Below are 12,678 nucleotides of genomic sequence, written 5' to 3'. Positions count from 1 at the left end.
AGAGGGGTGGATGCCCAGGGTTAAACTTAGTTGCTCTTCTCTTCCTTTCCTTGTCCAGAGGCACCCCAACCCCTGAAACACACACACAGACACAGACACACACACACAGACACAGACACACACACACACACAGACACAGACACACACACAGAGATACAGACACACACAGAGACACACAGACACACACACACACAGAGCCACTTCCCATCATCATCATAATCTTTAACTGTAATACACACACAGTCTGAGCCCACCAGGCAAGCTTAAGGATCCACAGCATTGCCAGCAGGGCCCTGACGAGGGTTGCCAGGATCCTGGGCGGGCATATTAGAGACCTCTGTGCCCCTCAGAAACAGTTCCGTAACCTCTCCCCTCACTGAATCCTGTGTGACTCACAAGACCACTCAGCTGCTATCTCCTTTTGACCTCCTTGTCGGTATGAATGTACTTTTTGGGGCCAGGTGCAATGGCTCATGCCTGTAATCCTGGCACTTTGGGAGGCCGAGGCGAGCAGATCACGAGGTCAAGAGAGGGAGACCATCCTGGCCGACATGGTGAAACCCCGTCTCTACTAAAAATACAAAAATTACCCAGGCGTGGTGGCATGCACCTGTAATCCCAGCACTCGAGAGGCAGAGGCAGGAGTATTGCTTGAACCCAGGAGGTGGACGTTACAATAAGCCGAGATTGTGCCACTGCACTTCAACTTAGGCGACAGAATGAGACTCTGTCTCAAAAAAAATGTCATTTTTCAGGGACACACAATAAACTACTTTGCCTCATCCTTATGACTCCTCACTTTTCTTCATCCTCCTCCTACCAGGACAAATTAACCCCGCAGCTCATTCTCAGCACAAACCACTTGCAGTTCCCAATATGCAGTGGCATGCAGGCCTGGGCCTTTGCTTACAAGTCTCCCTCTGCCTAAAACACACTCCCCCCACCCCCAACCCCCACTCCACCCCATCTACCTGGAAAACTCCTACCTAGCTTTTTAGAAACAGAGTTCCAGGGTTACCTCTGAAGACGTGCCCACTTCCTTGCTCAGGGGAACTGCTGGCTCCAATGCTGCCTCCCCATCCCCCACAAAGCATCCCATCGGTGACACTTCCTTATGCTTATCTGGTCACATCTGTCTCCTCCTCAACAAAGTGCTCCTTCAGGGGAGACTAGAGCTTACAGATCTTAGTATCTCCAGTGCCTGAATTTAGTAAACAGTAAGAGCTGGAGAAGTATCTGTAGAATGAGTGAATGAATGAATAAAACTGACAGCTTGGTGTCTAGAAAAAAGTTGAGTCCAAGCAAATCTAGGTGTGGAATCTAGCTATAACCCCTGCTTTGCTGTGTCTGGAGCTTCAAAATGATCCTAAAGGGACCTTTCTCAAATCCAGGAAGAGGAATGTGGGCAGCGAGGGAGAGAGGGCAGTCAGACTAGGCTGCAGGGTGAGGGCAAGGCACCCAACAGACGCGTGTTAAGAGAAAGGGACGGCCAGGCACAGTGGCTCACACCTGTAATCCCAGCACTTTGGGAGGCTGAGGTGGGCAGAACACTTGAGGTCAGGAGTTCGAGACCACGCTGGCCAACATGGTGAAACTCTATCTCTACTAAAAATACAAAAATTAGCCAGCTGGATGTGGTGGCTCACACCTGTAATCCCAGCACTTTGGGAGGCTGAGGTGGAGATCAAGACCATCCTGTCTAACATGGTGAAACCCCGTCTCTACTAAAAATACAAAAAAATTAGCCAGGTGTGGTGGCGGGCACCCGTAGTCCCAGTCACTTGGGAGGCTGAGGCAGGAGAATGGCGTGAACCTGGGAGGCAGAGCTTGCAGTGAGCTGAGATCACGCCACCCGTACTCCAGCCTGGGCGACAGAGTGAGACTCCAGTTCAAAAAAAAAAAAAAAAAAAAAAAAACAGAGAAAGGGACGTTCTAACTAGGCTACTGGTCATTTGCATTTGCATGTGTGGACAATTGGTACCCTGCAAACCTTCACACTGTATCAAGCATCATGCTGTACCAATGGTGGGCTGAAGGTTTTTTTTATTATCATTATTTTTTTTTTTTTTTGAGACAGAATCTTGCTCCGTCGCCCAGGCTGGAGTGCAATGGCGAGATCTCTGCCCACTGCAACCTCCGCCTCCCAGGTTCATGTGATTCTCCTGCCTCAGCCTCCCAAGTAGCCAGGATTACAGGTGCACACCGCCACACCCGGCTAATTTTTGTTTTTTCAGTAGAGACGGGGTTTCGCCATGCTGGCCAGGCTGGTCTTAAAACTTCTGGCCTTAATTTCTGACTTAAACTTCTGACCTCAAGTCTGCATGCCTTGGCCTCCCAAAGTGCTGGGATTACAGGTGTGAGCCACCATGCCTGGCCTGAAGGTTTCATTTTGAGACTCGTATTGAACAGAGGGAGAAAGGAAGGAAGGCTCGGGAGGGTAGGGTGTCAGCAGAGGATGCGAGGGCTGAGGAAACAGAGAGGGCCTTGGTGGGAAGAGAGGAACACGACGGGGATACCCGAACAGGAGGAGAGTTGGGAAACTAGTAAGGACAGTAGGAAGAAAAAGAAGGAGTGATAATGTGAAGGCCAGAAGGGCAGGCAAGATAGGAAGGCAGGTACCTTCGGCAGTTGCCTAGGACTTCCAGACCCAAATCACACTCAGCTCAGTCCTAGAGCCCCTGGGCTCCCGTCTGAATGCCTCTCTTCAGCGGCAAGGACCTGGTTCCTGGAAAACTCGAGTCACACTGCTTCACACCTCAAGCCTTCCTTCAAGCAATTCCCACTGCCTTGTGGAGCTCATGTTAACATTCTTCCAATTCCACTCAATGCTGACCTCACCCCGGAAGTCTTCCCTGATCCCAGAGCTCCCTTCTGCTCCCGAATCACAGAGGCAGCAAAGGCAGCTGGCTCAGCGAGCACTTTTCCTGTGGGCTCATGGCTGTCGATTCCCTTGTCTAGCTCTCTTTATAGACAGTAAACTTCCTGCAGGCACAAACTTTGACCTATTTTGCATCGCCAGTGTCTCTGTTCCTCTCTGAGGAAACAAAGAGGGCCTTGGTGGGAAGAGAGGAAGACGACGGGGACACCCCAACAGGAGGAGAGCTGGGAAACTAGTAAGGACAGTAGGAAGAAGGAGAAGGAGTGACAATGTGAAGGCCAGAAGGACAGGCAAGATAGGAAGGCAGGTACCTTGGGCAGCTCCCTAGGACTTCCAGACCCAAATCAGTTTCAGGGCTGGCTCATGAAAGATGCCTCGTAAATATTTGTTGAAAAGAGTCGCAACAGAGGAATTCTTGCTGAATTTTTCAGTTATGAATAGAACCTAGGGCTACTTCCTTCAGAACATATTTAAGAACACAACTATTTTTAAATCAGTATGTTCGTGCTGACCATCCTCTGGGCAGTCCTGGGTATGAGGTCCCCCACAAATTGGGGCCATATAGACAGTTCCCAGAAGAGGCTGGGGAGCCAGCCTGCACGGCTTCCCTGTGACTTGTGGGTCCTGAATAACCTTGCACCGAGTTCCTCTCATTTCTCTGTGGCTGAGTTGCCCAATCTGTAAAATGGGGACAGTAATACCAACAACAACAGGGCCATTTTGTGGATTAAAATAATTCATGATGTAAAGTGTAGAGAAGAGCGTCCCCACACCCAGCAGGCTCATTACGTCTTCGGTATTCTTGTGAAACGCGTGTCCTCTGTCACTGTGACACCCGTGTCATTCATTCAGCAGAAGCCGTTCAGCGCAGGTGCCTGCTGCACTGTGGCTGCCTCAGAAACCATTTGCAGGGGCCGGGTGCGGTGGCTCACGCCTGTAATCCCAGCACTTTGGGAGACCGAGGCGGGCGGATCACTTGAGGTCAGGAGTTCAAGACCAGCCTGGTCAACATGGTGAAACGTCTTCTCTACTAAAAATACAAAAATTAGCCGGGCGTGGTGGCGGGCGCCTGTAATCCCAGCTACTAGGGGGGCTGAGGCAGGAGAATCGCTTGAACCCGGGAGGCGGAGATTGCAGTGAGCGGAGATCGTGCCATTGCACTCCAGCCTGGGCAACAAGAGCGAAACTCTGTCTCAAAAATGAGAAAAAGACAAAAAATTGAGAGAGAAAGAAAGAAAGAAACCATTTGCAGGGAGCGCACGGTTTCCGTCTGGTCCTGAACTGGACGCGAACAGGCCGAGCATTTACAAAGCCGCGCAACTCCCCGCACCGAGAGGCTTCCTCCCGCCCGGCTCCTTCGAAGCGTGGTCTGGACCAGCACCTGTCGCAGCACTGGGGGCGCCTTAGAAACGCGGCCTTGGACCTATTTCCGCGGGGGGCGATCGGTGACCCCGGTCCTCTCAAGGCCCCCCGCCACCCAGAACCGAATCTCTGGCGCGCCCGCGGTACGGTCAGCAGACGCCGAAGTGCAGAGGCGGTGGCCGGCGTCGCGATGGAGCTCTTTAAAGTACCGGCACGCTGGCCGCGCCCACGCCACGGGCGGGCGGGGACGGTGAGTGCAGGGACCCAGGCGACCGGCCGGCCAGCCGGCGTCCCCGCGCCTCCTGGCGGCCAGAAGCAGGGCATGCCCTTCCCCGGCTAAGGGGGTGCCGGTTCCCCCCTCCCCCCGGCACCTGGGAGTGAAGGTACCAGGGGGTCTCCTGGGGCCGCTCGTTCCTTCATCACCCCCAGGGGCAGTTGGACCCTGAGCAGCCTTCGCCACTCGCCCGGGGACTACCCTTCCCAGAGGATTCAGCGACAGCACCCGGGTCTCGGAAGGAAGACAAACACTAGGACCTGGAAGACGGAGTTTTACAATCCCTCGCAGTTCCCCTCCTAGCCAGTAGGTGACACTAGCCATAAATTTATTTCCCAGTTTACTGCTTGCGCTCAAACTCCGCGCCCCTCTCGCTCCAAGAGACAAAGGTCTCGCGAGATCTTTCGTAAACTTACAGAACCGGAAGCAGCGTGTAGTTCTCTTCCCTTTTGCGGCCATCACCGAAGCGGGAGCGGGTAAGGATTCGGCGGGCAAGCGGGTGTAATCCACAGCCATCCGTTCTTGGGCATGGTGGCTTCTGACCGCGGGGGTCCCGAGTCTCCCGTCGGCCGAGTAGCAGCCAGGAAGGGGAGGCCGGGATGGTTTTTTTTTTTACCTGTTGGTCGCTTAAATCAAGGGCCGCCGGACCGGAAAGGGATGGAGGGACCGGGGATCTGGGGACTCGAAAACGAGTTGAGGAAAGGGAGCCTGTGGAAATAGACTCGAGTCTGGGCAATGTCGTTTCCTAGAGAATGGTCTCGAAGTAATTTCTCGGTAAAGTCTTCACGGAACTTCCAGACCACACACTTGCCTACTGGGAGACTTTTAAGACCCGAGACGTGTGCAGGCTTTTCCAGGTTCGGGATGGAGGGCCTTACTCATTTAGTTTCGAGCTTCGGTTGATAGGCCCTTCTGATCAAGCAGTTTTTATTGAAGTTGCAGCACATGGCAGTTCCTATGATCATTCTAGACTATCAAGATAAAATCATTGTAGTTATTTGTTTGGAAGCTGGATGAGATTTTGGTCATTTAAGAGTCTTTTTAACTTTTTATGTAGCCAAAATGAAGTTTAATCCCTTTGTGACTTCCGACCGAAGCAAGAATCGCAAAAGGCATTTCAATGCACCTTCCCACATTCGCAGGAAGATTATGTCTTCCCCTCTTTCCAAAGAGCTGAGACAGAAGTACAACGTGCGATCCATGCCCATCCGAAAGGATGATGAAGTTCAGGTGTGTATCCCTACATGTTCTCGTGGTCTTGATGGATATTTCACGCACTTAGCTTAGAAGAGGGATTGCATGCCTGATAAAGATGCTTCTAAGACTCTTCCTCCCAAAGAGTGGCGAGATGAGCCAGGGACCGAAAAACAAGTAAGCTGCTGTTCAGTTTTTAATTGTATTCTTAGGTAAAAATCTCAATTTTATTTTCTTTTTTTTTTTTTTTTGGAGACGGAGTCTTGCTCTGTCGCCCAGGCTGCAGGCTGGAGTGCAGTGGCACGATCTCAGCTCACTGCCAGCTCCGCCTCCTGGGTTCACGCCATTTTCCTGCCTCAGCCTCCCGAGTAGCTGGGACTACAGGCGCCCGCCACCACGCCCGGCTAATTTTTTCTATATTTAGTAGAGACGCGGTTTCACCATGTTAGCCAGCATGGTCTCCATCTCCTGACCTCGTAATCTGCCCGCCTCGGCCTCCCAAAGTGCTGAGATTACAGGCGTGAGCCACTGTGTCCAGCTGAGACAGGGTCTCACTCTTACCCAGACTGGAGTGTAGTTGCATGGTCATGGCTCACTTTTGGGCTCAAGCGATGCTCCCATGTGGGACCTGTTTTTGTTTTTGTAGAGCGGGGTCTCACTTTATTGTCCAGGTTCGTCTCCAACTCCTGGGGATCCTGCCTGAAAATTTATTTTCCCAAATGTCAGATGATGTGGCCATAATTAGGTGACAGATAATCAGAGCATTGCTTTGGGGTTATCAATACGTTGTGACTACCCAACAGGCTCATTTTGCCTGCTGTCCAGATAGAGCTGATTTATCTAGACAGGAGTTGCAATAAAGAGTTTAATTCATGCAGAGCCAGAACGGGAGACCAGAGTTTATTACTCAAATCAGTCTCCCTGAAAATGTGGGGACTGGAGTTTTTTGAAGGATAACTTAGCGGGTGGGGGCCAGGGAGTGGGGCGTGTTGATAGGTCACATCAGAGATGAAGACATAGGGAGTTGAAGCTGTTTTCTTACTCTGAGTTGGTTCCTAGATGGGGGCCACAAGATCAGCTGAGCTAGTTTAGTGATCTGGGTGGCACCATCCATCAGTGCAGAGTCTGAAAAAAATACCATGCAAATCTTAGGCTTTACAATATGTTATCCCTAGGAGCAATTGGAGAAGTTTAGAATCTTTTGGCCTCTAGCTGCCTAAACTATAATTTCTAGTCTTGCAGCCAATTTGTTAGTCCTACAAAGGCAGTCTGGTCCCCAGGCAAGAACGGGGTTTGTTTCAAAGTTAAACTGTAGACTAAGGTCCTCCTAAAGGAGTTAGTTTGGTCTATGCCCAGGAATGAGCAAGGCCATCTTGGAGGTTAGAAGCAAGATGGAGTTAGTTAGGTCAGATCTCTTTAACTGCTGTAATTTTCTTACTGTTGCAATTTTTGCAAAGGAGGTTTCAGTGTTTGGTCATTGAAGAGGCAGTTGAAGACCAGTAAACAGAATTGCTCCAAATCTAGATTCAGGAGCTGTAATGAAGCGTAGTCTCACATGATCGTTTGTGCTTACAAGTAAATAATTTGTTGGATCTATTTAGGTGAAGGTTTCTATAAATGACCCTTAGGTGTAATCTGTAGTGCAGCTAGTGATTAAAGAATTCAGGGAGTCTCTAAAGCCATTTACATACACATCATCAATGTTTTTTCATGCTATTTCAATAAAATGTAATGGGTTCACAAATGAACAGTGTGGGTTGAGAACAGCTGTTGGTCCCTGCTATAGTAGTGCTAAACTTGCCAGTAGACCCTGAAAACGATCATCTCTGTTTTCAATACATATCAATGCAAGAAAGTCACAAACTGGGAAGAAGAATCTGTTCAGAAACACTTGGCCTGACAAACTGAGGACCACTAGGATTCCTGTCCGTTAACCTTTGGGAAAGAATTGGTTTGTTCCCTTAATCATTTGTTGCTGCCCTCTGACTAGCACTAGGTTGAACACATTAATGGGTTCAGATGTAAATACTCTTGGTCTGTTGCTGCTTTTGAGATGGAGTAACAAATTCCTTGTTGTCAACTTACTACAAGTTGCCAAAGTGGGCTCTTTTTTTTTTTTAACCTTTTAATATAATGATAGGGTGAGTGGTGTATGCATAAGTTCGTTTACTTGATTTACAAGGTTAATCTTTTATTCAAATATTTACTTCTGAATTTGCACTTAGGTTGTACGAGGACACTATAAAGGTCAGCAAATTGGCAAAGTAGTCCAGGTTTACAGGAAGAAATATGTTATCTACATTGAACGGGTGCAGCGGGAAAAGGCTAATGGCACAACGGTCCACGTAGGCATTCACCCCAGCAAGGTAGGTGTTTTTGAGAATGCTTGAGAGAAGGAAATTATGGCAAGTATTGTTGACGTGTGATTGTTTACAGCGTGAGCCCATAGAAATAGTCCTTGATTTTTCACATATGCTGGAAAAAAAACATATCTTGAAGTAAATACTACTGTACTTCTATTGAAAATTCTAATAACATTTAAAATGTTTCTGAAATAAAAGTGTCTTTAACGGTCATTATGTTTCTGTTAGTTTGTTTTTGAGACAGGTTCTTGCTCTGTCACCCAGGCTGGAGTGCAGTGGCACAGTCTCAGCTCACTGCAGCCTCCGCCTCCCAAATGCAAGCGATTCTCCCGCCTCAGCCTCCTGAGCAGCTGTGACTACAGGCATGCACCGCTACACCTGGCTAATTTTTGTGCTTCTTAGTATAAAATTTCACCATGTTGGCCAAAGGTTTCACCGTGTTGGCGAGGCTGGTCTGGCCTCAGGTGATCTGCCTGCCTCGGCCTCCCAAAGTGCTGGGATTATAGGCATGAGCCATCATGCTCGTCCCATGATGTATATTAAGTGTGCTTTTTCTTCAAAAGCTATTAGTAAGCTGATTAACAATCAATAATTCATAGATCTTAAAATTTGGGAAGTAGGTTTTTTAAAGATGAAATGGCACTTTGGCCCTGGTTTTTCTTTTTTGAGACAGAGTCTGGCTCTATGGCTCAGGCTGGAGTGCAGGGGTGTGCAAGCTCCGCCTCCCAGGTTCATGCCATTCTGCTTCAGCCTCTAGAGTAGCTGGGACTACAGGTGCCCGCCACCATGCCCAGCTAATTTTTGTATTTTTAGTAGAGACTGCGTTTCACCGTGTTAGCCTTAGCTAGGATGGTTTTGATCTCCTGACCTCGTGATCCACCCACCTCTGCCTCCCAAAGTGCTGGGATTACAGGCATGAGCCACCGCGCCCGGCCAATAAATGTAATCTTTAAGCCTCAGAGAAGTCAAAAGCCTAGTATAGTAAAACACCTGTATATCTCTGACCTAGAATTCTCTATTAAAATTTTGCCACATGCTCCTTGTCCATTTTCTCCACCCCCAGTGAATTTACTAAAAAAAGATCATGACACTTCACCTGTAATTACTTCAGTATGTATCCCTTAAGAGCAAGGACTTTCCCATTCATTAACCTACTCCAGTTATATTTTTCGCTTCCCAACACCAGAAAAGTTGTTTTAAAGGTCACCAATCTGGTAGCAGATTGTCTTTTTGTACTGCACATGTCAGTGCAGCATGTGACAGTCAATCTTTGAGTAACTCAGTAATCATCTTGTAATTAGTATCCCAAACTTGGCATGTTCAAACCATCATAGTGTATGACAGCTCGCTATGTTCCTAATTGCTCAGGCCAAAATGTCATTTAAAATTTTTTTTAGGGCCGGGCGCGGTGGCTCAAGCCTGTAATCCCAGCACTTTGGGAGGCCGAGACGGGCGGATCACGAGGTCAGGAGATCGAGACCATCCTGGCTAACACGGTGAAACCCCGTCTCTACTAAAAAATACAAAAAAACTAGCCGGGCGAGGTGGCGGGCGCCTGTAGTCCCAGCTACTCGGGAGGCTGAGGCAGGAGAATGGCGTGAACCCGGGAGGCGGAGCTTGCAGTGAGCTGAGATCTGGCCACTGCACTCCAGCCTGGGTGACAGAGCAAGACTCCGTCTCAAAAAAATAAAAATAAAAATAAAATTTTTTTTAATACGGGTTCTTGCAGTGTTACCCAAGCACTGGTCTCAAACTCCTAGCCAGAAGCTGTCTTCCCACCTAGGCCTCCCAAAGTGTTGGGATTATAGTCATGAGCTGCCTTGTCCAACCAAAAATGTCATTTTGACTGATTTATTATATACCTCACATCTGTTTATAAGGTCTGTGGACTGCTGTCTCATTATAATACCTAGAATTCTGTCTGCCCTTTGCCATCACACTGGCCTGTAAGACCTTAACTGATGTGGCCGGGCGCAGTGACTCACGCCTGTAATCCTAACACTTTGGGAGGCCGAGGCAGGCAGATTACCTGAGGTCAGGAGTTCAAGACCAGCCTGATCAACTGGTGAAATCCCATCTCTACTGAAAATACAAAAAAAATAGCTAGGCGTGGTGGCGGGCGCCTGTAATCCCAGTTACTTGGGAGGCTGAGGCAGGAGAATCACTTGAACCTGGGAAGCAGAGGTTGCAGTAAGCCACTATTGTGCCATTGCACTCCAGCCTGGGTGACGGAGCGAGACTTCCATTTTGGGGAAAAAAAGACCTTAACTGATCTTCCCTTACTTCTGACATCTTTTCCATTCTGTATGTTCTAGTCTGCTCGCCTCCTAGCAACTTGGTAGAATTAGAAATTCTAGGACCCCAGGCCTACTGAGGCAAAATTAGGGCTTTTGACCCAGGTGTCTGTTTTTAATAAGCCCTCCAGTTGATTCTTATTCAAGTGTGAGAAACACACCTGTGAAACTTGATAATCTCCTGCCTTTGAACCTTTCAACTTGCTGTTCTCTTCCAGATACCTATATATAAATAAATTGCTTAGCACTTTACATCTCTGTTCAAATGTAGCTTTATTAGTAGGACTTTGCTTGATCACTCTAGAAAGCCCCTCGGCCTCCTCACACTTACCGCCTTTCTCTATCAAAGTGATGTCGATTCACTTGTACATGTTTTCGGGCTCCCTATACTAGAGTATCAGTTCAGCAACTGTGGAGATTTTTGTTTGGTCAGCATGCTGTATTTCCAGCACCTCTTTTCACCCTTTCCTCGCCTTCATAAGACTAAAGTTTATCATAATTGGGATGTCTTTTAGGATTTGAACTGTTGGAATAAGATCTGTATTGTCATTCTCACTAAAGATTTTTCTGGTGGAATTATGTGTGGATGCTACCTTTAATTTCTTTTTTTTTTTTTTTTTTTTTGAGACGGAGTCTCGCTCTGTCTCCCAGGCTGGAGTGCAGTGGCCGGATCTCAGCTCACTGCAAGCTCCGCCTCCCGGGTCCACGCCATTCTCCTGCCTCAGCCTCCCAAGTAGCTGGGACTACAGGCGCTGCCACCTCGCCCAGCTAGTTTTTTTTTTTTTTTTTTGTATTTTTTAGTAGAGACGGGGTTTCACCGTGTTAGCCAGGATGGTCTCGATCTCCTGACCTCATGATCCACCCGTCTCGGCCTCCCAAAGTGCTGGGATTACAGGCTTGAGCCACCGCGCCCGGCCGCTACCTTTAATTTCTAACATTAAAATTCTGAAGTTACTTTTATTATATTTTTCTGTTTTGGGGTGGGGTTTGTTTTGTTTTGTTTTGGACAGAGTTTTGCTCTTGTCGCCTAACCTGGTGCAGTAGTGCGATCTCAGCTCACTGCAATCCTCTGCTTCCTGGGTTCAAGCAATTCTCCTGCTGTAGCCTCCTGAGTAGCTAGGTTACAGGCATTCACCACCACACGCAGCTGTTTTGTTTGTTTTTTGAGATAAGTCTCACTCAGTCGCCCAGGCAGGAGTGCAGTGGGATGATCTCAGCTCACTGCAGCCTCCGCCTCCCGGGTTCCGAAGATTCTCCTGCCTCCCAGGTAGCTGGGATTACAGGAATGTGCCACCATGCCCAGCTAATTTTTGTATTTTTAGTAGAGAAGGGATTTCACCATGTTGGCCGGGCTGGTCTCGAACTCCTGACCTCAGGTGATCCACCCGCCTCTGCTTCCCAAAGTGCTGGGATTGGGGGCATGAGCCACCGCACCCAGCCTGAAGTTACTTTAGAAACAAATATATATGCCAGCTTGTAAAACTGGAGTGAGAAGAGCAGAATCATATTTCTCAATGAAAAAGAAACACATTTTACAATGAAGCACAGAAGAGGCTATGATAAGAATTACTGATGCCATCTTGCCTTTTTCTCCTTTGTTGGTGGGAAATTAGTAAATAAGCCAGGTTTGATGGCTAAAGAGTAATTTCTGGAATTTTTAAAAAGTTAAATCTTGTTTAGCCATCAACCTACCCCAGGTGTGGAAAATGGTATTGAATGTTGGGCTTTCCCATGTGTTTTAATGATTATTTAAAGCTTGGGAGTATTTTTTCTTGTTTTTCTGCAGGTGGTTATCACTAGGCTAAAACTGGACAAAGACCGCAAAAAGATCCTTGAACGGAAAGCCAAATCTCGCCAAGTAGGAAAGGAAAAGGGCAAATACAAGGAAGAAACAATTGAGAAGATGCAGGAATAAAATAATCTTATATAAAAGCTTTGATTAAAACTTGAAGCAAAGAGCCTGTGTTTTGTGTGTGGTGATTTATGACACTCCCTAGTTTTCAGTGGACTGGTCTCTTACCTCTGATTTGTCAGTCTAAATTTTTCTGAAATCAGGACTGATACATATATTTTTTTATAGTGGGCAGCAGCATTTGAGGATATATCAGTAGCTGGAGGGGTCTCATTGAGAAGAAGGCCTATAAGAAAAGCTAGTTGGAAATACTTCCTCTTGAACCTGTTTTTTAACTTTCTTACTATAGATAGGTTGCTGTATGGACAGCCTATATTTTTTAACTTACTGTATATAAAAGTTTGTATTGCCATTGGATAGGAAGTCTTGCTTTCAATAGGATAAGAAGCTTCTGTGACTTC

At 47.7% G+C, this 12,678-nt stretch overlaps 1 protein-coding gene across 3 annotated transcripts; it reads left to right on the top strand.

The window, feature by feature from the left end:
* Nucleotides 1-4,902: 4,902 nt before the first annotated feature.
* RPL26 (ribosomal protein L26) lies at nt 4,903-12,323 on the top strand. Of its 3 annotated transcripts, none has more exons than XM_025363164.1 (4): nt 4,903-4,990; nt 5,572-5,744; nt 7,934-8,074; nt 12,152-12,323. In XM_025363164.1, the coding sequence occupies exons 2-4, from the start codon at nt 5,577-5,579 to the stop codon at nt 12,278-12,280; spliced, it is 438 nt and encodes a 145-aa protein (XP_025218949.1). In that variant the 5' UTR covers nt 4,903-4,990; nt 5,572-5,576; the 3' UTR covers nt 12,281-12,323. The 3 variants fall into 3 exon arrangements, with proteins under 3 accessions (XP_025218949.1, XP_025218952.1, XP_025218951.1); XM_025363167.1 differs by having other exon boundaries at nt 4,983-5,288; XM_025363166.1 differs by having other exon boundaries at nt 4,983-5,371.
* Nucleotides 12,324-12,678: the final 355 nt, after the last annotated feature.

This window comes from Theropithecus gelada, chromosome 16 (assembly GCF_003255815.1).
Source record: "Theropithecus gelada isolate Dixy chromosome 16, Tgel_1.0, whole genome shotgun sequence".
Lineage (NCBI taxonomy): Eukaryota > Metazoa > Chordata > Mammalia > Primates > Cercopithecidae > Theropithecus > Theropithecus gelada.
Note: the sequence above shows the minus strand (reverse complement) of the source record. Positions and strands in the feature narration are given on the sequence as shown.

Coding starts and splice junctions, on each gene's coding strand:
- RPL26 (XM_025363164.1), top strand. CDS start 5,577: ATGAAGTTTAATCCCTTTGTGACTTCCGACCGAAGCAAGAATCGCAAA. Junction 5,745..7,933: donor GAAAGGATGATGAAGTTCAG/GTGTGTATCCCT, acceptor ATTTGCACTTAG/GTTGTACGAGGACACTATAA. Junction 8,075..12,151: donor TAGGCATTCACCCCAGCAAG/GTAGGTGTTTTT, acceptor GTTTTTCTGCAG/GTGGTTATCACTAGGCTAAA.